Below are 23,743 nucleotides of genomic sequence, written 5' to 3'. Positions count from 1 at the left end.
ATTTGTAAAAAATAAATTTTAAAACTCTTTAAAATCGTTGCCAAGTCAATTTTATAATTTTCATCTAACCTAATCACAACACGAGTCCGAAACGAGAGAAAAAGCATGGGAAAAGGTTTTTTCAAGCCGTACTTCCCATGATCGATAACATCATCAACAACAATACTAGATTTATAGCCCAGTTATAGTATATTACATGTATTGGCCGTCTAGGGAGCGCTTAAGTTTAAAATGTTTAGAAGTAGAAAACAGTACGCTCATGATTACTACACTTGATTCTTGACTTGGCTGGCTGAGATGGCTGAGTAGCTGTAGGCTGACTGACGTTGACTGTTCGCTTCCCTCAATATTACACCTGCCTGGGTCCTACTGTCACTTCTGTCAGTGTCTATGACCAACCAATTCCACAAGAAAAAATAAACTTTATTTAATGAAATAAAATACTAATTCAGTATTATTCCAGACCATGTATATTTTATGATGCAGTAACGAAACCTAAGTTATTTTCCATTGGATTAAAGTAAAAATAGTCAAATAAAAAAGGTGAGTCAATCTTTGTATTACACACAAGTACGTACGGAAAATTGTATCGATTTTTCAATGAAGCAGTTTTGTTGCAGTAATTTAGTTAATATGGCCAGCCATGATTCTGTAATCTAGTATATCTTCTTAACGTACTGTTATTTTCATGTTGAAGTTATTATTAGGGGTGTGGCATAAAGTACAGGACATCAGTATCTTGCTCCAATGCATTCAATGCCATTATTGTGTATTCACTATTTTAATTCAGTACACAGTATTTTTGAAAATAAGAAAGTAATAGGTAAATATAATAATTAAAAAAAAATATTAGTAGATAAGGAATGCAAACAATTTAAAATGAAATAAGTATCTGCCTTTTCTATACATAAGTACCCATATGATTTCATTTACGTCAAGATTATGAAACATAAAAAAATACCTTGCTGAAATATCTCATAGGGTTTTGCTTTTTCTTTGCAAGAATAGTATTCATTAGTCACCCTTAACTGCCCTTAAGATATTCATATAAAGTCAGTCTAGATGAAGTTATCCATAACTCTAACCACTAAATATCACATAAAATTGGTACTCTGTTATTGCATGGAGCTAAAAATTATAATTCCCTTTTCTTCCCTTCTTACAGGTGCATTTTCCATAATGGCAGAATGGAAGCAACTGATATCCGAGTGGATCAACGAGTACGCTTCACTACAAGAGAATGAAATAAAAAGTTTTGCAGCTGAACATGAACACAATCATGAAATAGCCACGGCAATCTTTAACCTGTTCTATTCTGAAGATGAAAGTGAACCAAGTAATAAATTGGAGAGTGAATCACAATATGAGCAGGTAAATTCTTGACCATACAGATATTGAAATCTGTTGAAAATCTGTGTTGAAGACTAACTCTTTGTTTACTTAATTTCAGATATTGGAAAATGTCTGCACACAGCTATTTAGCTTCTATCGGTCAAAAGAGGTTGAATTACAAAGGTTTACATTACAGTTTGTACCTACTCTTATCTATAACTACCTGAGCTCTGTAGCTCAAGGGAATAAAAAGACTTGCCGTTGCATAGAAACATTATTGATTGGTAAGACTAACCCACTGACACTCAGTAATTGAGATGACCAATTATCGTGCAGTAATCGGTCACATCAATTATGCCATTTAATCCATTTAAGGAGTTTCTGCTATTATTCAATTAAACATATAATAACAAATATAATTTTTATCAATTTAATTTTACAGGCTTGTACAACTTTGAAGTTGTGGATGAAGAGGGTAAGCCCAAAGTGGTGTCATTTAGGCTCCCATCATTGGCTCAAGCATCCATTTATCATGAGGTAGAAATTAATTTATGCTCGTATTTAAATAATTCTTTAAGTACATCTTGTAAACTATAATGTATTATGATTCTCAGCCACTATCCTTGGGATCCCAGTTTCTAACTGAAAGTGCATTGAGAAGATGGGAAGAGTGCAATACCAAGCTTGTGAACTGGGGCCCATTACCACAAGTTGAGGTGCTAAATGCACAAAATCGGCTAAAAGTGATGTCAGCATTGCTCTTCATTTACAATCGACAATTGAGCTTATTGCCAAAGCTTGCATTACGACATTTCTGCATAGCTGCATCTAGGTAAGAACTTTTTTGGCAATATCTATAGTCTGTTTTTTAATCTCGTAGACTAAATTGACACTTGCAAAATGTCAAACTTTCTAATAATTTTGCTAGCTCTGTGGTGCAGTGTTGTACTTACGATACCGGTTCGTTGAATCGTAACTTTTTATCTATAATAGACGAATTTAATATTCAATCAAAGTTTTATATTTAAAATTCACGTACGTACACATGGCTGTACGACGTGCTACAAACTGCCAGGGATATCTGACCACGCAAAGCCATGCGTAATCATCAAGGATAAGCCCATTATTTCAGGATGACTTATTGTAAAAAGTTACGATTCAAAGAACCGGTATCGTAAGTACAACACTGCACCACAGAGCTAGCAAAATTATTAGAAAGTTTGACATTTTGCAAGTGTCAATTTAGTCTACGAGATTAAAAAACAGACTATAATCAAGGATCTCTGGTGTGATTCATTACGTAGCATCTAAAAATATTTAAGTAAATGTCACATTTACATATTCTCGTACTGAGATGATGGTTTTAAAATTTTATTTAATGTTATTACAGGATAGTTAGCCAAGGATTTTATCAAAAATCAAGTGCACCAGTAAGAAAAATTTCCAGGATACCAGTGTCACCTAATTTCTTATTGGAAATGATTGAAGGGGCTTATTTTGCTATGTTTAATGAGTTCTACACCTTGGCACATCAAGCTGTGCAAGATATAGACCAAAGAGCCCAATATGAACTGTATCCTGATGTCATGTTGGTTTCCAGCGCTGTGATAAATTCCTTGAAAAATAATCCCTCAGGTAAAACTTATGTACCTAATATCTGTAACCATTTCCAATATGCTTTCTTGAAATTAGATACCTGTTGTTTATCCATTTTATCTACCAATTAATGTTTTATTTTTCAGGTCAACCATGCGATGGCCCCATGGGTATCAGTGTAGCTTTGTCTCCGGCTACCACAACTGTTACTATGTCTAAATCCATGATCACTAATGCATCATTCCGTACGAAGAAGTTACCAGGTGAGAATTGAATGTTAGTCATTTATTCAATTATTAATCTGTTGCTATGTATATAGTTCACAGGACAGGGTTCCATAGGCAGCTGTTAAACGCCTTTTCTGGCATTAATCGTTTAAAAATAATAGTTGATAATTCCTTTTCAGCTTTATCTTTAGCTTTGCTTTGAGGTCTGCAGAAACACCTAATGACTGGTATCTATGCTATCATTTTGCTTTATTTAAATTCGTACATCATGTTTTAAGTAACTTTGACTATGGAACCCTGAAGTTGAAAAAAGTCTGATAGCAGTACTCTACACGTTGTACCCTCTCTAGTAGATGTAGACTGTTGTTTTAGCGCTCCTAACGTTACGATACTAGTTGAAATAATACTTACTGTATTTCAATGTTTTTGGTTTACGTACAGATGAACGTAATTGTCTGCTGCCAAATGCATGCTCCTCGCCTCGTACTTTGGATTGTAGCTTGTGGACTAAAAACTTTGATTGTATGTGCAGTAACGTTGATAATTCTACGTAATATCACGGTATTAAACACGCATCAATGTCGGCTTTCAAAAGGATACTTAGGTGCTAAAGCATTTTTTTTTTTTCAAGGATATAATTCATCATCATCATCTTCATGCCCTTATCCCTTTTCAAGGATAAAAATGCAGTTCGTAATTTTTTTTTACGAAATCCAAATCTCCGATAAAACTCAGCCCCGGATCTTCAATTTTTATTAGGCGGGGCAAAATCTGAAAAATGCCGCCCCGCCTACCTACTTATGTTTATTTTCACCTTTATCATCCATATAATATTAGCTATGAATATGTAGGCAGGCAGGGCCGTCTCTAGCTCATGTAGCGCCTGGGTGCAATCATCACCCATGCGCCAACTATGTATTGAAGTGCTTACAGTAGTTACAAGGAATATAAATAAGAACGTTCGAATGAAGTGCACTTTTTTGGTAGGTAAAAGGACTTTAAAAAATGTGTCCAATTCATTGTAGGCTCAAACTGTTGGCCAGGTTTAAGTTATGAAAGTCGAGAAAGACCAAGGCAGTTGTAAAAAGTAGCGCGAGCGAAGCGAGCGCGCAAATTTTTCAATTTTGGGACACAAAAGTTAATATGTTTTAAAAAGCGCTGTAAAATAATAACAAGCAGTCGGAAGCGCAAACTTTTTTTTTTGAGGACTCCATAAAAAAATGTTTCCTTCATTTGACTTATAAAAGGTAAGACAGCGTGGACTAATGAAGTTATTAAGGCAATGCATGTATAATATAAAGGTCGCCGGAAGACGCTCGATGCAGGTCACCTTCAACAGGTATCTGTGGAGATCTATGTTCAGCAGTGATGATGATGTATAATATTTCGCGAGCTAAGCGAGCGCGAAATTTTTTGAGCCTACGACACAAAATTATCTGATCAAGTACACTGTAAAGCGAACTTTTTTAAATTATTTGTATGAAGACTCACAAATTAAACTGGGAAATGTGTACAAAAAACGTGATCCGTGACCGAATCAATGACCGACGACCGAGTCAATAAAAATAATAAACAATCAGAAAAACAGCACAAACACTGTCATTTAACCGCGAGCGTAGCGAGCGAGAATTCTTTCACTTCGTTGGAGGATGTTAAAAGTAAAAAATGAAAATGATCAAACAAAGCGAAGGCGCATTTTTAGGAACTTTGCCTGTCAGTATCGTGATACAATGTGGAACTTCCTTATCAAACGGGTGTAATTTCATCGAAATTCGTGGTGGTGGGGCGTCCCGCGGCGCCCCTGAGACCGAGGCGCCTGGGTTATTCGCAAACCTTGCACCATAGGTTAAGATGGCGCTGAAGGTAACTATTACAGTAATCTGTAATTTAGGATTTAAAATAAAAATAAATATGCGATTTTCCTGGCTCATAGATGATCGCAAATAATTTTTAATCAATTTTAGTTTGCTAAAACTTCGCCTCGTGAATAATAAATGTTCGTGCAGTCATGCAGCTTGTGTTACTCCGCGCTCAGGGTATCGGTCAAGTTGATATGGCCATGAAATTGCTGTACTTGTGCTATTTTTATTTACGTATACTGTGGTCAAAATTGAATAAATGATGAGTTATCCATTGGTCTGTTGAATTTGGCAGCCGCCTGATTTTGCCGCCCCTTGAATTTGCCGCCCGGGGCACAGGCCCCGGCTTGCCCCCCCCTAGATCCGGGGCTGATAAAACTACCGGAAAGCCTCGCACAACGGGGTCTGTCGACTTCACTTTGGTACCGGTTGTCTTCTCAAAAATTTTGACATATTTTGGTCTCTGAATTTTCAAATGTGGATGACAAAATCGTGAAAAGTAAACGATGTGATCATCTGATCAAATTAAGTTGCCCACATCATGAAAAGCGACAATGTCAATGAAACTATGGAACATTTCCTGAAGAGGCCAAATATAAAACACAGATCTCACTAGGTTGTTTAGAAAAAAATAACACATATTTTTTCACTCGTATACCTACACTTTACAAAATTATTTGTATTATGAAGAGCACGAATAGGTACAGTCAAAATGTAGGATTTCAACCCATCAGCACTTCTCAGTAGGTACTCAATCCGAGTCATATGTATTGACTAGTCTGCTTCATCACTTAGTAATTGTAGTCCATGTCAAATAAACGGAGTAAGGAAACATGAGCGGAGATGTCATAATGAAGGTAGGGTAGGCGCCTTCTAGGTCAAACACGGACGGTGGCCATGACCAATCAGTTACGAGTGAACTAACAAGGCGTATCTTTTTTGTTTTAAATTTTGTTGTTCTACGATGTTTGGTATTAGAAAAAAATATCGGACCCAAAGAAGGCGTATAAAGGCGAAGACAACGTCCCTCGTCCGTACACCCGCATTTTGGCGCGCTTTCTTAGGAGATTTTCCTTTATGGCATCTCCGCTAGTCATTGTCCACTCCATGACCTAGTCGCACTTTTATGTAATTTTATAGAACGAAAGCTGATTTCATTAATGAGACCGAGACAGGAACAGTTCATTTATATTTCTGCGCTTAGCTTACATTGTTTACGAATTACATTCTTCACGCTGACATAACATTAAGGAATTAATTAATTGTAGATCGCAGTGTTGTACACAGTGTAGTCACTTGCCTTGTAAACGTCTATAGCTTTATTAGTTGGCAGGTCGTCATGAAAACTGCAATTTAGGAGTAGTCTGAAATCTGAATACACACTCCCAACGGATTCATCATGACGTATTAGATGTGAAATGCCTCAAGCAAGCTCACAAAACACTCACTAAAATCATTTGAAATCTGACTCAATTTAATATTTTTTGAATTTATTCGCAGATGACATTCCTATCCAAGCTGGGCAAGTGGTGCCCACGGATTCGGCAGACATGCTCACTTCGATCACTGAAGAGTGCGAAGCGGAAGCCGCTCCCATTCAGCGAGGCGGTGCGATCCGAAGTTCCAAACCCAAGTTGAGTTCATTCCCAGTTCTTGGCAAAAAGACTAAAGACGGGAAAGACAAGGGTGCTACCACAAGCGAGAAGAAAGTTACCCTCAAGGAGTCGTCCAAAGGCATTTGGAATTCATTGAGTGGCGGCGGAGGTGATATGGTGGATGCGCAACAGAAATCAAACGTTACCGAAAATTCCGTTGAAGCAAATGGTAGTATGAAAGATGAAAAGATGTCCTTGACGTCCATACAAAACAGCACTGAGAACTCTGACACACGTTCGCAAGTCACTTCAGACTCTTTGGACATGGAGACTACTCCACGTTTTGCGGCAATGCAAGTCAGTTCGGTGTAAGTTGTTACGTATACTTAGTTGAATGGTTCGTGGTTATTGGAAAAAACCTTTGAAGTTTCAAGGTGGTAGCAAATTGTTATGAAGGTATTATCTACTTTCTCCGTATATAGTTTACATGATCATGTTTCTATTTACTGGTTACGGTGCGTTAAAATATGTACTTACATCAACATCTGTTGATATTGCTTTATCGGTCTACATAATGAAATATTAATTTAATCAAGCTGTTGTTTAAATTGGTTGTTACAGGCTTTTCTTTAAATGTTTAACAGAGTTTATCCGGAATAAATGTCTAATATATAATTTGTCGTATCATTTTAGGATCATCATCCGCCTAACCTTTTCCAAAACTATGTTGGCTTCCAGTCTAACCGGATGCACCAGTGTTATGCATGGTGATTGCCTATCTGACCATTAATCCAGTTACCAGGGCAATCCGATACCCCTCGGGAAGACTGATTGTCAGACTTTCTGCGTTCTGTTAATTGTTATTCAAAACTATTTGTCACGCAGCACAGTGTGTAAAAAATACGCCTATACTCTTTTTTTCTTAGAAATGTAATAATTGGTTGAATAATATCGTTTAATTATTCACTCTCTCAGCTTATCTTTGCACTTTGACGTTTCTTATATCATTATCACAATACTTACTCAAAACATTTGACATATTTAAACTAACTTTTACTAGCGTTATAAAGAGTTGAAGGTTTACATCGCACTCAGACAACGTTCCGTTAACGCGACTACAAAGATGAAGTGCGTTATTGTACTAAGTGTTTTCGTGTTGATAGCAATATCTTCATGCTTAGCCAACGATCTAATTATTGGCACCAGCTACAATACTCGCTTAGTATGGCAACAGAAAGCAGACTACATGGGCTTTCCTTTCAAAAAGAGAGTTAAGGAAGTGTTCTACTCAGACCCTGGTCAACAAATAATTAAGGTATGCATACAGTTTTTTCTTCACAGTATTTGTAGCTATTTCGGCTATCTTTATATTAGGGAGCAAATACAGTTATCATTATTTGTCATTAATAAACAGGTATTATTCGTTCAGACACACATGGACCCAGTCACGAAATAAAATAATAAGGGCGATTAGTTAATTTAACCAAGGGTGCTAATTAACAAGGAATAGGTAATTTTCTAAGATAATACCCGCATTCACTGTACAATTAGTAGATAAGTACCTAACAGAGTACCTAGTCAGGTACTCAAAAATAAGTTGAACTAATTGCCTACTGGTAGCTTCAAGGTAAGGTACTTAATTATACCTACCAAAGGATATAGGCAAGGATTTTAGATAGATACATATATAATGGGATAATGGGGATTTTAACCGCACGTTTCAATCATTTCATACGTTTGTTTTCATTTATGAAATCTTGGGGGTGGATTTTTAGATGCTAATAAAAACGACACGAGTTGACAAAAAGGTTAGGTAGGTACCTACTTATCTAGTCACAGGCCAGGGGCGGGTTATCTGTTTATAAACTTACCTATTACTTAATTCTTTCGGCATACCTAGATCAAATCAATACTTACTGATATATGTGAAGTACGTATAACTATGTTTATTGTTTAATCTTTCAGGGTGTCATAGCCAGGGACATAGATCACTCAGCAGGAAGCGCTACCGTCACAGCCGGCGGTGTGGGCTTCAGTTTTGTCAACATTCGTCTTAAAAGTGAACGTGGCAGTGCGCTCAATTACCAAATCGAAATTTATGTTTAATATCCTATCGAAAATATCTATGATTTTTGAACCAAAATAAACGTTTTTGCAGGTTTTATCCTTATTTAGTTTTAATCTTAACATTTTCACTTGTCATTTTTAGGAAATGTATACGTTAGGACACGATGCTTTCGTGTTTACATGATTACCTACTAAGTAACTATCCATACGTAGGTTTGTGTTTGATAGTCTACAATTTATTTGCCCTATGAACCCTATCGATAAGAACAACAAGATGACAACAAGCGTAAACGAATATAAATTGAGAACCGAGATTTCAAAATGTAACCATAGATATGTGATCAAGACACGTTATTGTAGGTAGTTACTGGCCCCACGTCCCGGGGGAACTTTACGTACCCGGATAAAATAGAGCCTATGGTGACTCGGGCATAATGTAGGTAACAAAAAAACATTCGTGAAGCTTACAGAATTTAATTAAAACTATTGCACATAAGGTTTAGTAATTAACGTAGAGTGATTGGTAACTCTCTTGATGCCGTTAACGCCTCTATTTCGCGGGACAATGAAAACGTTCCTGTTAACTATATTATCTTCTGATTGAGCCGAAAAGGGGATGGTATCCAGTGGGGCGTTTCTTTGATTAACTTCCAGCAGTTGTTCGAGCTTGCTGATGATAGCAGCCTGTTCGTCGCGTTCCATTTCGTTTATGACAATTGGCAGATTGGCAGCACATACCCAGATGTAAAACATTCCCACTGAAAGAATACAGGCTTTATTATATTCCTGCATATCAGCTTTTCCCGGTGACTTGGTCTGCCAATGCTATTTTGACGCCGCCGAGCCACTGTTTTGGCATCGGTGCACCGTGCACACATCTAGTCCACCGGACTTTATGATTTTATATCCGTTATCGAATTATGTATAAACAGGTATGTTAGGACTTACGAAGCAGAAATCCACCACCGACACTTGCTCCTATCAGTAGTCCAATGTCCATAGTGTTTTGCTTGATCAAAAGTAAAAAGGTTGCTACTAAAATGGAAATCAAAATAAGCCGCAACAGCTCCAGCAATATGTAAGTGACCATTAAAATGTTATTACACTGGAATAAAACCAAAACAAAATTAATTATAAAAGAAGTGCTGGTGCTTCCCCCGCTATGCACGTGCGCGTTTCTCGAGCTTGTGAGCTCGCATAGATAGGAAGGTTCACTCTACAGCGAACCCCTTTCCGTGGTGTTCCGATGACCTTAATTATGACTGCAACTGTTGTGGATCGAGCTCCATCCACGAGCATGGTAAACAAGTCATAGACAGTTAGTAAATCAGCCAGGTAGGTAGGTACATACTACTTGAAAGTTGAATTATTATTGGATAAGTATTCTTTATATGGGATAAGCCAAAGTACCCAAATGCTATATACCAAGATGTCACGAACTTAAGTTACGCACCGTGTAAGCTCCATATATAAATATGACGCACACTATCATATAAATGCTTGTAAAACTTATGCCCAATGAAATATATTTTTCTGGATCTGCAAAAATATAAGCAGACATAGTGATATTATTCTGTAGGATTAAATTAAAGTAACGAATAAATTAAATTTCGACAAAGTGTAGGCACTTACCTGCTTGTATGTTCTCAAGATAAGTCTTCGCGTAAATTAGATTGTAATCAGTAATCCAGTTGGCAATCTCGTCCTTTATAGATTCTGAATGACCGTATCCTAAGCAACAAAACACTAATACAAGAAGCCCCTGAAACTAAATTAATTAAAGGTTAACAAAGAAATTTAATTTCTTAATCGTCAAATTGATTAGGTACATTTTCAGTAAGTAGGTATTTAGGTAATGAAAGTAGCACACCTACCAAAGAAAATATGCCAATTAAAATTCCACCTAAACGCAACGAAAACCAAAAACAGCAACTATACACTAAAGCCATGACTACTAATTCTTCACCAATGTTTTACATATTGTTTTAATTTGAAGTGGGTTGGCTTTATCTACCCGATACAGGTAGAACCCGAATGACAAATCACAACAAAATGTTACGTGACCAACAAAAATCTATTGTATTACCTATGCCATGACAGTGACAACTTTAATGGCTCATAATAACAGTAAATTACGATATAATTGCTGATAGCATTGATCTACCAGATTTTATTTCTGATAACATTTTAACGCCGATGGGAAAAGACGGGTGTTAGACCACTGTGTGTGTGTTTATAGCACCATAGCTCTTAAACGGGTGAACCGATTTGGATGAGGTTTTTTTTTTAAACGCCTTCAAAATTGGCTTTATATATGTTTATATGGAGGATGTCTGTCCCACTTAAATATTTTCTTCTCTCTTTATAAACCTTAATAAAGTATACTCTTATTTTTATAATCATGGTTAGTCTTATCTCATAATATTTATGTTAATTTTACTTGTAAAACAAAATGAGCATGTGATCTCCCACGAAAACGTTAAAACATCCTGCACCGTGTCGACACGCTCGCATAACCCGCTAAACAATAAAAAATAAACGGCGGTGCCTACACACGGAGAATTGAACGCTTAAGTACATTACCGAAAAATTTCTAATTAGAACAGCCAGTTTTGTGATTTATCTATAAATTAAAACAACAAATGTACAAATTATTTTTATTTATTAATTCCTCCTGCAGTGCTTAATAGTTGCTGACAATTTAAGAACGAGATCTTGCAGTTAAACATTATTATTTACATTTAATGTGTGCTAGGCTTGCTTTCTCTGGTTTAGTAATGGCACTATTTACTAATGTAAAGCGGCAACGGTTGCACTATATTATTAGAATATTATGAAACTGCAATTTTAAATCAAATTCTTTGCAACAGAAATATTAAGTACATTATGATGTAGTATTTCCACGTGAAAAAATGTTTTACTACTACTATAACACAGTATCGGTAATTTTATGTTTAATGACTTCATCAAATACCCAATACAAAATTTGAACAAAATCTTGGCAAAATCTAACTTACAAAGCTATTTTTTGGCAAACACATTATAATAAAATGTTATACAAACATAAGTAAAACACAAATTATGATTTTGTGTCACAATAGTTGTGGATTTAAGATGTCTACAAAAGGTTTCTACTTATCTGAATTGTTCAGGATAAAGTGTAACTTTTTATTGTAATCAACGAAGCCTTGATACCATAATTGTAATTATGTCAGTGAAGAAGTAAAAATTTGGTACCGAAAGATTGAGCGTTTCACTTTGTATCAATCATTTTGCAAAAAGAGTAAATACTATTGTTCTCTTCTTATTAAAAATCTTGAACAATTTAAAGTCTTGTTTGTTGAAGAAAACAGTTCATTTAAAAATATTTGACACACATGACTATGTTTACAAGGAATTGAGATGACTAAGGTAGGGTGTCTATGTCATAAGTATAGAAGAGTTCGCTACACAGAAATATTATTATAAGTACCACTTAATAAAGTTACGCAATTGATGTTGAAACATCTGACGATATTTTTCCAGTCAATTAAAGCTTGTCTATCAACATGAAATTCTTATAACATAATAACTAAAAAATTAAAATGCCATCAATTTAAATTAAGTTTCATTTAACATTATGTTTTGAATTTTTGTTTATATCGTATGTCGTAAATGTTTACAAAAGTCGAAAATTAAAAGTAACTGTGATTATATTTCTATACCCTAGTTGCTATAAAATAAAACTTACCTTGGCAGCAAATTAAAATTATCGTCGCTGTACACAAAGTCTAATAAGTTTGTGGTGTCGTTTCCAGAAACAGTAACATACAAGCTCGTTATTGAATCAGAGATCATCGGCAGTGCACGTGCGACGACAAACGGAACCTACAACTCCTAGAGCGAGATTTATACATTGAGCAATACTCTAAAATCTCACTCAAATTATAATTATTTAAAGTTAACATAAGTAGGTAAAGAAGCAAAATTATAGTAATCTATTACAACTAAAATTAGATAGGCATTATTTTAGTTTAGACTTTCCACCACTAAAATTTACAGTGACTGGAACAACATGTTTAAATAAAGCAAAATTATAAATTATAAGTTGGAACTCATAAATCGCAAACATGTTGAGTAGATTTGGATCAAGTTTGGTTATAAGCTATTATATTATAGTTTAACTATATGTTAATGATTGAGGTACGCCATTGACAGTCTTTGATTTCAGGACCCCATTCTCGTACGACATTACTGTCTCGCGACCGTTCTCCGTCACCCTGAAATAAGTAAATGACTGTATTCAGTAAAGTATAACTAGAATATTTTCCAATTAACTAAGCGAAACATGTAATTTAAAACAATCAGGTATTGCAGGCTACTGGCTAACTGACCTACTTCCAGGCTGCGCAATTTCTTCATTAATATTATGCTGCAATATTAATACATAAAGTTTTCCCGCGGTTTCACTTTCGTCCCGGAGAATCTTCTTCCCCTACCCGGACCAAGTATAACTTATGTTACCCGGGGATAATCGAGCTTCGTTATAGTGAAAGAAGTTTTCAAATCGGTTCAATAGCTTTTATACTTGTTATAACATAACATTACATTAGTTACGTTAGATACACAACAATTACATCTCGGCTCCTGAGGGTTACATCGTTCCCCAGAGACTTGCGACGCCCGACATTATGTGACCAATACCAAATACGGACCTTTGTTTGTTGTGCAATTATTATCCAAACCATACTTAACATGACCTATACTCAATTTGAGTGGGCACCTAGCTGAAGGTAAACAATTTAACCTAAATACAATAAATAACCATTACTTAATTAATTGAAATATATTTTGTTTATTTGTTTAGTATTTGTGTAAAAAGTCCTATCTAATTAGTTTATATTTTGTTAAGTGCCTATTCAAAAGCAGTAGACATTAACATGAAGTTGTAATACTCACTTCTTAGTAGTAATCTTCTTTCCGTTGACGATGCGCGTGGTGGTGGTGGTACTTCTCATGTTGGCGCTGCCGGGGCCCGCCAGTGAACTATTGAATGTCGAGAATGAAGTGAAAGTGTTCCCATTGGACGCGGCGTGGGCGAATATGTCGTCGAGTCCATGCATGCCGAACCCAAATGGACTGAACAGGGATGACGTGAGGGAAGTGCTCGGGTGGCTTCTACGGCCGTGCCTATGATGATTTCCATGACCATTGATTTCTGAAACAAAAGATAATAATACAATTAATAAATAAATAATTTCTATTATTTATACATAACATACACTACAACAATCGGGGTGACTACAACAATCATGAGAACATCATTAACATCGAGTCGTTGTTAAGGTATTGACAGTGGGAACTTCTTCTTGGGTTCAAGGATCACAAATACATAAAACCTGTTACCGCTTCCCAACAGTGAAAGCTTTCCCCAAATCGGTTCAGTAAAGTTGGATTCCTATTCAATGCAAACAAGCATTCAAATAAGTTTCTTCTTTAAAACTCGCACAATAGCGATGTTATACCTAAACGTACCTACCCATTTTTAACCGACTGCCCAAAAAAAGGTTTTCAATACGGATGTTAGTATTTTTTAAGTTATCATTTTCTTCAAACGTGTGCATGTAGGTAATATTTTAAGTTTATTAGACAAGAATAATTTACCAGCAAATAAATCGCCGAGCGGAGACCCGCCGAAGAATTCTCTGAAAACCTCTTCGGGGTCACGGAATGTGAACGGGAAACTAGGGTAGCCGAAGTCGTAATCGTCGTCGGGAGCGGAACGTCTGCCTCTGCCGTTGTTCAATCCTTCTTTGCCGTACTGATCATACACTCGCCGCTTCCTTTCTGCAAATAACAACATACAAAATTAGGTTTCTCAGTATCACTATTACAAAAAAAGCTGCAGGGTTTTACGCTTAACACGTCATGCGTTAAGTTCAATAATCGCACATAAACGTAGTTAATATAAAGAGGTCTCGAACACGCATCGTCGAAGTAAATGATGTCATCAGTTTACGGAACTTCTGAAGGGGTTTAACTAGCAATCTGAATACGTTTCAAAGGTGTACAGTTACAGCAGATAGTTACAGACGACGCTATCGTCCATCTCAGCGCACGTGTGACATGTGCCTCCTAGCCAAGTGCGAAAACGAGGCTTTATCGCAATACCTTTTCGTAGAATAATACAAGTCGGTTTCAAGTTTTATGTACGTGACCGGAAGGGTATTACCGAATGACATAGGTCACGTTTTAAATGTTACATTCGTTCTCATCTGACCAGTTATTTATTCACTCCCGATTTACAAGTCTGAAATTTAGGTGAACCTTGGAGCTGAACTAGGGAACTAACCTAATGGTTTGTTACATGTTCATTTATTACATTAGGTACCTGTTTTGGTTTTTTAATAATTCCTACAAATATATACGTATGGAAAATAAATGATGTAACTTAGGTATAAGTAAAAACCAGAGTGACAGGTTGATAACCAGTTCCTGGAATGTGGTTGACAAACTCTAATGCGAAAATTTTAATTATGTTAAACGTTAACGTTATGCATTTATGAAAGTTAAATACCTTCGTATTCCAAACCTACACCTATGTATATGTACCATACAATATGATACATGTTTACTGAAGCACCTGTACGATAAATTGCTATTTCGAATTCCCAGAAAGCATCTACTTGCAAAAATAGCGACGTGGGTGTACGCAGAAGTATGAAGAAAATGCCTTTTAGGTCGTGGGAATTAGTATGCAATAATTATTAAGTAGTTAAAAAGCAAAGCATAATATAAATATCCACGCGCAAATAAAACTAAAATCAACACACGCAACACTAAAATATAAAAGAAATCAAGTCAAGGTTGTATTTGGTGTGAAGCAAAAGTAACTTTATTGTAGACAAACGAAAATGAAAAGGCGATGAGTGTAAATTACTATCAGTTTAGCATCAACAAATCGATGTGCTTATAACATCGAAGAAATTGCGTTAGCAATATTTCATGTCTTTATCGTCCCAATACAGAGTTGCAGTCTGTGCTGTTTTTAGATGAGAATGAAATTATAGAATTGTTTATTTATTTAATCGTCATTGAATACTCAAGACAAATGAATAAATACTAATAGATACAAATATTGTAAACATGAAAATGCTTTTGAAGATTCTGTTTTTAGAAAACATTCGTGTTTTCAGTAGGTGATACGTACTTTATTTTTAGCGCATTTTTCATTGAATGATTGTCCGAAACTAATAATATCGTCAGTACTTCATAAAATTTCCTTAAAGTTTCGGTAAAGCCGTTGACCACCATCTCAATTCTATTTATTTCACAATGTCGCATCAATGTAGTAATTAGCCTTAGCCGACTTCCGTGTTTCACGGTGCCGTTACAATGACTCGCCAAATATATATACATAATGTACCAATTTTATTCATCACCCAGAAGGTGAATCACTTTGTGCGTAGGAGGATAATGTTTGTATATGACCTATTGAATGCTTTACATAAAAACTTCCACATTAATAAGTACCTATATGAATTAAACAATGTTCCTTTCAATTGAAATCTAATAAAAAGGGGTCAGTCCTACTGCATTCTACTCAAAATGTTGTAGAAGTGTAGAGGTTTATGCAATTTTACCTAACTTCAATTGTTATGACGACAGTGCAATAATAAACAAGGTAAACTGGGTAGAAGCTTGTTGTCTTACTATTCACTGAGGAATAATAAGAAACTGAATGCAACTTTGAAGTTAATTGTAGGTATTATCACCTACTTGTAACTTTGTGCCAATAAAAAGGTAATTAATAAAATTATAAAACCAAAACACCAAATAAAACTTACTCAGTTAAAGTACTGGAAAAATGTTAAGCTTAATTATTAGAAGATTAACTCACACGAAACTCAATGTTAGTACTGTAGGTAAGTGGCCCAAAAACAAAATAAATCAAGGGTTACAACGTTTTTTTATGTTGTTCTGAATATTATCATAACAGAATGTAACCCAAAGTACAAGTCCTTTCAGTGTGACTGAAAGTAGAGAAGTACTGGATCTGCATAATCATTCAACACATATCTTAAGATGCAAATGATATTATTCACAACTTTGAAGCCAATCCTGCATTAAATAGACAGCTACCAAAAAAGCGGTGGAATGGCGTGTCTCCAAAAAACCCTCTGAAGTTAAAGTGCCGATGCCCATTGACTCCATTCTTGCTTTGATATCTGTGCGCGTGGTGACTGGAACCCCGTGCATCATATAATTTCCGCTTGTTTGCTACCCAACAATAAAAATAATTTTACACTTGTTTACCAAGCAGCCACTAGATTTAGTAGTAGTAGCAGCTTTTACAAAGTGGTATTTACAGTAAACAGTAAATTCTTTATATTAAGTATAATAAAATGCTTAGTCAGCATTACAGTGGTATACATGAAAATACTAACAATGTTTTCTAAATAGTAGATAGCTGTTGTATTCACATTTTTTATCTGATAACTTAAGTCAAAGTATGAAATACAGGTTAATCAATTCTAAAAGCATCTAAGTGAATTTTAAATTAAAAATATCTGACTAGCGATATACATTTTAGCAACATTGAATACTCCAGCTAAACAAACAATGTAATTAATCCATTTATAGTGTATTTTTAAAGAGTGAATGAAAACTTACCATCTGAAAGAACTTCATAAGCCTCTGATATTTCTTTGAATCGTTTATTAGCTTCATCAGCATTATCTGGATTCTTGTCAGGATGCCATTTCAGAGCTAGTTTCCTGTAACTGAAATTTCAATTAACATTATTAAGTGAAATTTTTATATGGTGCCATTCCTTTAAATTTTTGATAATGATAATTAGCTGTGATGCCAAGTAGGTATTTTGTGAATAGTGTAATGGGTTTTATTAAAAGGAGTGGCAATAACAATGCAATATAATACCTATTCAATGTTTCAGTTAGCCAAGTTTGGTTGTTTGTATTGTATCAAAGTAAGGCTCCTTTTCTCTATTCTTAATTCTCATTTTATTACAAACATTCAGAAAGTATAAACATGGGTATGAATTGTAAACATTACATCATAAGTACATATCATATTGGATGTTTAACACAATACCAGCTAAGACTATAAATGAAAGGGAATAACCAGCAAACTATAAATAGTTCAGTATAGAAAAGTGTAGGTCTGTAAGCAGTTTACTTTTATATAAAAATATTTATTTTCCACATGAATAGCAGTTTTTATATAATACTTCTACTTCATGCGGTTGCATTTAAGTCTCGTGGGAACTATGTACAATACCCCTAAAAATATAGCAAATGACTATGTCAACAGCTTGATATCAGACAGTGAATTGGAAGGTTATAATTGCAATTTGAATACTCACCAAAATAGAATATATTATAGAATAGACCCTAAGACTAGGTGCTCAGGTAAAAAAAATGTTGACAGCCATAATAGGTTTATTTCCACAATTCTTTACAAAACACAATTGGAAACCATGTCATATTATCTTGTGGTACAGTAGATAATATCAAAAAACTAACATCCATATTGAAAAGAAATAACTTTCTTGTTTGTCAGTACAGGCATTAATAATCATACAAAATAAAATTACTTACGATTTTTTTATTTCTGCCTCTGAAGCAGATCGAGTAACGCCTAGTACCCTGTAGTAGTCCACCATCGCTGGTCTCCCTCAAGGGATGTGTGAAGATCTAGAATAACAAAAATATCTTCCTGTTAACAACTGTTCCCAATATTCTATCCATCTGTGGTTGTGGATACTAGTGACAAGAATTTGACATTACTTGTATGGGGCTACTGTCAAATTCTATCTCTAGTAAGTAATCAACCGAAAAATAAAACATTGCGAATGGCTGTAGGCCTCAACTCCTTGTTGTTTTCATGGAACTAATAGTGCACTAGATTTTGGCATTATTTCTTGTTACCTGAGAAAGCAGCTTTAGTTATATACATTTTTATACAAAAAAAAATCTTTTAACAATGGTTTAGTTAGTGTATAAAAATATAAAAAAATGTTATATTTAAGGCTTTTTCATTTAGTCTGGATGTATCTAGAAGTAAAAGTACTCAATACTAAGTAAAGGCATTTTGAATAAAAAACTTGAAATTATAAAACATTGGATTCCAGCAAAAACATAAGGTGGGATATAAAATGCTGTACAATAAGGAGACTGAAGCTATCCCTCAACTGTCTAAAATCCTGTGTACTGTTTTAAATCATTAATAGTTGCAAATTTTGAAAACTTTAACAAACATCACAACTGACAAGGTAAGTTATTCGTAAAACCAAAAATAGATAGGAATCCAAATCGATTTGGGCAGTCAGTGACTGCCCTGCGTCGGCGTCGTACATATTTATTATTCGGGATTCCAATTTTATCATAACAAAAATGACACCGTAATTTAACTTACCGATTGATATACGTAAACAATAATTTATCTAGAACCCAGAAAAAACACAATAGGGCAGAAATTTTAAAATTGATATGACTTTTTTTTGTAAGTACCTCAAAACACAAAAAAACATTCCACCACAATGTCAATTGTCATGACATTCATTTGTCAAAGTAAACGTCAATTTCACAGTGCACTCCATAGACAGATTATTTTTTTTCGTGCGTGATGCAATTCTCCAGCGTGATGAAAAAATAATAATTTTGCATTAACTGATGAACAAGATCGGAATATGTACAATTCTTAAGGAATAACACATCTATAGAAAATATACCTATGCAGTTTCAAAAAAGGTTAAAAAAATTAAACACATAATACATCCTTTCGGGAGTAGACACCGGAGCAGCTGACTATTAGAATTGGAATCTTAAATAGTGCACTATAGAGTTATGATGAGAACTATGCATAACGTTTCATGCACCTGGGAATATGTAAATACGTATATGCCTATCAATATGACTACTAAGGTAAGATTCAGCAGTTATATGAGTATACTTATTTATTAACTCGTCCACAAAGAGCGTTATCGTAACTTGTGGTGCGATTTTAACAAATATCTTGCCGGTATGTTCCTATATCGCATGTTGTTGTAATGATGCCGATTAGCCTGTTAGACTGTTTGCAAAATAGGTACCTACGAAACCAACGTGTACAGTTTTTTTACACACATATTTATTTAAAGATTACCTTGTGCCAGTTAATTCAATTAATGGAACATTCGACATGGACCTTAAATTCGCGTGGTTCCTATTTCATTTCACTATAATATAGGTTCGACTTCCTAAATCAGTGGCGACAGCAAATTTTAGAAAAACAGCAGAATGACGACATTTTAATGTAAATGTAGGTATACCTATTATATTTTTGATTTAATTTCAGTTTCCAGTAGGTTCATTTAGCGAAGTCGTTAAATGTATTTGAACTAAGACATTTGTAAGTGTAATAGGCACCACTATGATATATGTCTGAGCCATACTTTAACGAAATTATAGGCTTATCGTCTATCGACATCATAATAAAACAAGCATTGTATTCCTATACTTTAATTAACCACGAGGACAAAGCTGGAAGAACAGGTAAGAGGGCGCCACTTTCTACTTGAACTGCTGTTATTGTTTCGATTATTACGTTATGCGTTACCTAGGCAAATTCATCTGCTTATTTTCAAGCAAAAGTGCCGTATATTTAATTGAAATACTTGCATACCCTAATAGTCTCAGTTCCCAATATACATGAATGTTTTGTGCATACAAAATACTTTGGTTAAATGTTTAATGTCAGTGTCATATTTCATAGTCATAACAATGATTAATCTTGCCACCTTGGTTTTGCAGCTATATTGGGTCCGAATCTTAAGTTTCTGTTTACGCAGGTAATAGACACGAACCTTAAAATAACATTGGCTCTTCCGGTGACTTAACGTTGGTGCCAACCACGGATAGCAGAATTGATCTCCAACTGCGAAACTCAACGTTTGTAGCTCTTATCCGGTTTCTTGAATCTTATGCAACCTTGATTTGTTCCCAAACGATTGTATGGCACTATCACAAACGGTTTATGTCGAACACACTTGCACTAAATGGATGACTGATCTTGTCCAATGACACTTGTTTTCAATCTGCATGAGTAACTAATAACACAATAATAGAATCATCTGTTTTCCACAAAATGCCAAACAAATGGAAAATTTTCGCACACGAAATCGATAAAACACAGATTTACAGTGGTGTCAGTGTGGGCACGATAAGACAAAGCGTAGGTAGAGGTAGCGGTAACGTAACCGCACCTACTTGTACAAACGATCCGAGCGCACGTTTTCCATCGACTGACATTCGAAGACGCGAATACTAACGAACGATTCACGAATGGCAACGAACAGCGGATACATGACACAATAATAGCGCTAGTAGCGCGCACCAGCTGACGTGCGCGTGAAGGACAAGACTAGCTGAAGGCAGGCAACGCACACCAAAGCAAATATACAATTCAATAGCTAATGTCTGAAATTGCAAACCTATATTTACTTCATTCATTTCCTACCCGTATGTATGACTATCCACGACATAGGTACAGAAGATCTTAGAACACATGATAAAATATAACAGTTTAGTTGTATTGTGCCATGATTATCGTGTGCCAAAAGTTAATTGATAACGGATATTATTTGTGTTTTGCCTCATGACCATAAAACATCCTTTCATTGCCTACTTCAGGGCATAGATCTCATCTCAAAAATAAAAGAAATTAGTGTTAATGACCACTGTTCAAGGCGCATTGGCGATTTCAGATTTGCATAGTCCAGGTTTTCTGTATTTTTCTTTACTAAACTTTTTTAAACTAAACGAAAGAAAAATAAATACACTCTTCAATGTAGGTAGTGCAACGTAAGGATTCACTTACTCTATGAACTAGGTAAGTAGTAAAGGTGGAACGATGGAGTTCCAAAATCTTAATGTATAAGAAAAATTGTAATACCTCCGATCAGAATAGTAGTTAAAGATTCATGCAAATAAAGTGTGAATTATTTAAACAGACTGCATATCGCATAAGTGTGGTATTCAGCATCACTCGGCCTTCAAGAGACCGGTTGCGGTACAGTCACTACAGCTGATACGGCAAGACTCACAATTACGTCACTACATGCTAATAATGTGGCTGTGTGACAGAAAATTTCATTCAACTTTTATTGGGTGACTCAACATAAGCTAAGATCGATTAAATTCCTATTGTTCGCTTCATAGAGAAGAAGAATAAAATGGAACGCTTGTTTTTAAATTAAACTGAAACAACGGTATCCAACTTCTTCAATAAAAATCAGCCATTGTATCTTATACCCATTTACCGTTTATGAATCGACAAATGAATGGAGTGGTGGGCGAAAGATGATGTTGAATCTCAATCATTACAGCATTCGCCTTAGTCATATGAGAAAGCGAAAGAACTACTTACTTAAGCGACCAAAAAATAGAGCTAAAAATGAACCATCAGAATTTAGGTATGATTAACCAGTTACCCACTCACATGTTGTTGAATGTGGGCGAAATACTTTTGGAGCTAGTTTTCTCTTACGTGCCATGAAGTTTTGTCTAAAAATAAAAATATGAACTGGGCAAAGCATATTAAATCTGCTAGGACTGGAAGACCTTTTTTCTTAAGAAGAAGATCTTAGCATTTTTTTAATCTTAAGGCCAAACACAAGATAGTTCCTATATTACTACATACACTCACCGCTGTGGGGTTTGCTCCACTCTGGCATCTTCAGATTCTAATTTTCTTTCTCTTCTTGTCACAAGGATTTCCATGAGCTGGTTTTCTCCCTTTCTCCTGTGTGTGTAAGTTATCATGTAAATTTTTTTCCTGACACAGCTCTAGATCCCCATTAGTTAGGTTTCTGAGCGTCAAGTAGGTCCTTATAATAGTAAATCATTTTTATCCGCATTTTAAAATGCAATTCCAGGAGGTACCTGCGGGATTGTCTGAAAGAGTTACCGCGGCCCTGCTAGGAACATAAAGGGCTTAAGAAAGAAACACGAAAGGCGTACCTTTTAAAAGCCGTTGACTTCACAAAATATTGGCATTAGCATGAGCAAATAATTTGTGTTCATACAATGGCGAAACTTTATAAACGCCTAGGCAAAACATTTAATGAAGTAATCGCAACGAGTTGCAGGAATTTTCTGCGCCACCCGCTTGCAGTAATACCACAGTCTAAAAATCATATGTTCTTTATACTGTGGTAATACCATGCCGATACTACTAACTTGTTTCAAAAGTCGGCCAGCTAACTCTTACGACAGACTATGTTATTTAAGAATTGCCGTAGTATTTACTATTTGCTAGGCTACCGTCTTGACTCCTACTGCGTACTGTCTTTTAGGACTGCGATCGGGTCTATTTTATTTTTGGCTGAAGTATAGGACCTACTTACTCCCCCATAAACTTGGGTATAACGCGGTTTACTTTTCAAACTGTTCACACGCTACGCATCATGCGGGGAGGGGTGCCGAGTTAATACTAGATGGATTTCTACGCACAACATTAAATAAGGATAACTTTTACTTCAACTCTCTTGACGTTATTTATTGCCATGTGAATCAAGTTTCTTGATTTATCGTCTCGACTGTCTCGAGAAATTCAACTCTTTATGACACACCCGTCATTATGAGCCGTCATGCAAGCTACAAATTATTTATCTAATTAAAAGTTATATCAGCAAGCGACTTCATATATTTATTACCTACCTATTATATCCAAATACGTGATTTCTACAACGATTTGCATAAAATAAACCCGTTAAGCACTGATTGGTGAAAGTTCCTAATAATGGATGGGATTGCAGCAAGATTATGAAAGAGGAAGGTAATTTATAGTCTCAGTCTGTATGACGAGTTTATTTGAGCAATTGGATTCTAAAAACATTGGAGTCAAATTTGTCTAAATAAATATAATGAATCGATGGGTCTGATGCCAATTCCTCAGTAGCCAGTTTATAAGTTCCAGCACAAAGCATTGTGAGGCCTCATTCCCATGATGACGGCCGGATGAACCTAACAGTTTTGCAAGCCCCTCAAAACAGCCGGAAACGCTTGTTGAAGTTGTTGATGGGGCA

General features: G+C 35.4%; 4 protein-coding genes across 6 annotated transcripts; 2 read left to right on the top strand and 2 right to left on the bottom strand.

Moving 5' to 3' along the window:
- Nucleotides 1-344: 344 nt before the first annotated feature.
- Nucleotides 345-7,284, top strand: LOC110369929 (hyccin). Its single transcript, XM_021325568.3, has 8 exons — nt 345-543; nt 1,166-1,371; nt 1,451-1,616; nt 1,775-1,869; nt 1,947-2,164; nt 2,723-2,967; nt 3,075-3,191; nt 6,515-7,284. Exons 2-8 carry the CDS (start codon nt 1,180-1,182, stop codon nt 6,979-6,981), a joined length of 1,500 nt encoding a protein of 499 aa, XP_021181243.3. The 5' UTR covers nt 345-543; nt 1,166-1,179; the 3' UTR covers nt 6,982-7,284.
- A 402-nt stretch (nt 7,285-7,686) lies between these two features.
- LOC110369930 (uncharacterized) lies at nt 7,687-8,771 on the top strand. Its single transcript, XM_021325569.3, has 2 exons — nt 7,687-7,924; nt 8,575-8,771. Exons 1-2 carry the CDS (start codon nt 7,733-7,735, stop codon nt 8,713-8,715), a joined length of 333 nt encoding a protein of 110 aa, XP_021181244.3. The 5' UTR covers nt 7,687-7,732; the 3' UTR covers nt 8,716-8,771.
- A 353-nt stretch (nt 8,772-9,124) lies between these two features.
- Nucleotides 9,125-10,906, bottom strand: LOC110369958 (uncharacterized). Its single transcript, XM_021325622.3, has 5 exons — nt 10,551-10,906; nt 10,309-10,444; nt 10,130-10,215; nt 9,625-9,781; nt 9,125-9,434 (listed from the first exon to the last, which is right to left on the bottom strand). The coding sequence occupies exons 1-5, from the start codon at nt 10,623-10,625 to the stop codon at nt 9,160-9,162; spliced, it is 729 nt and encodes a 242-aa protein (XP_021181297.3). The 5' UTR covers nt 10,626-10,906; the 3' UTR covers nt 9,125-9,159.
- A 415-nt stretch (nt 10,907-11,321) lies between these two features.
- LOC110369912 (dnaJ homolog subfamily B member 6) lies at nt 11,322-21,011 on the bottom strand. Of its 3 annotated transcripts, none has more exons than XM_021325544.3 (7): nt 20,522-21,011; nt 18,276-18,371; nt 17,329-17,438; nt 16,798-16,935; nt 14,320-14,502; nt 13,615-13,873; nt 11,322-12,935 (listed from the first exon to the last, which is right to left on the bottom strand). In XM_021325544.3, exons 2-7 carry the CDS (start codon nt 18,338-18,340, stop codon nt 12,836-12,838), a joined length of 855 nt encoding a protein of 284 aa, XP_021181219.1. In that variant the 5' UTR covers nt 18,341-18,371; nt 20,522-21,011; the 3' UTR covers nt 11,322-12,835. The 3 variants fall into 3 exon arrangements, with proteins under 3 accessions (XP_021181219.1, XP_021181220.1, XP_021181221.1); XM_021325545.3 differs by lacking the exon at nt 20,522-21,011 and adding an exon at nt 19,093-19,240; XM_021325546.3 differs by lacking the exon at nt 16,798-16,935 and having other exon boundaries at nt 20,522-20,998.
- Nucleotides 21,012-23,743: the final 2,732 nt, after the last annotated feature.

The sequence above is a fragment of the Helicoverpa armigera genome, chromosome 9, assembly GCF_030705265.1.
Source record: "Helicoverpa armigera isolate CAAS_96S chromosome 9, ASM3070526v1, whole genome shotgun sequence".
Classification (NCBI taxonomy): Eukaryota; Metazoa; Arthropoda; class Insecta; order Lepidoptera; family Noctuidae; genus Helicoverpa; species Helicoverpa armigera.
Note: the sequence above shows the minus strand (reverse complement) of the source record. Positions and strands in the feature narration are given on the sequence as shown.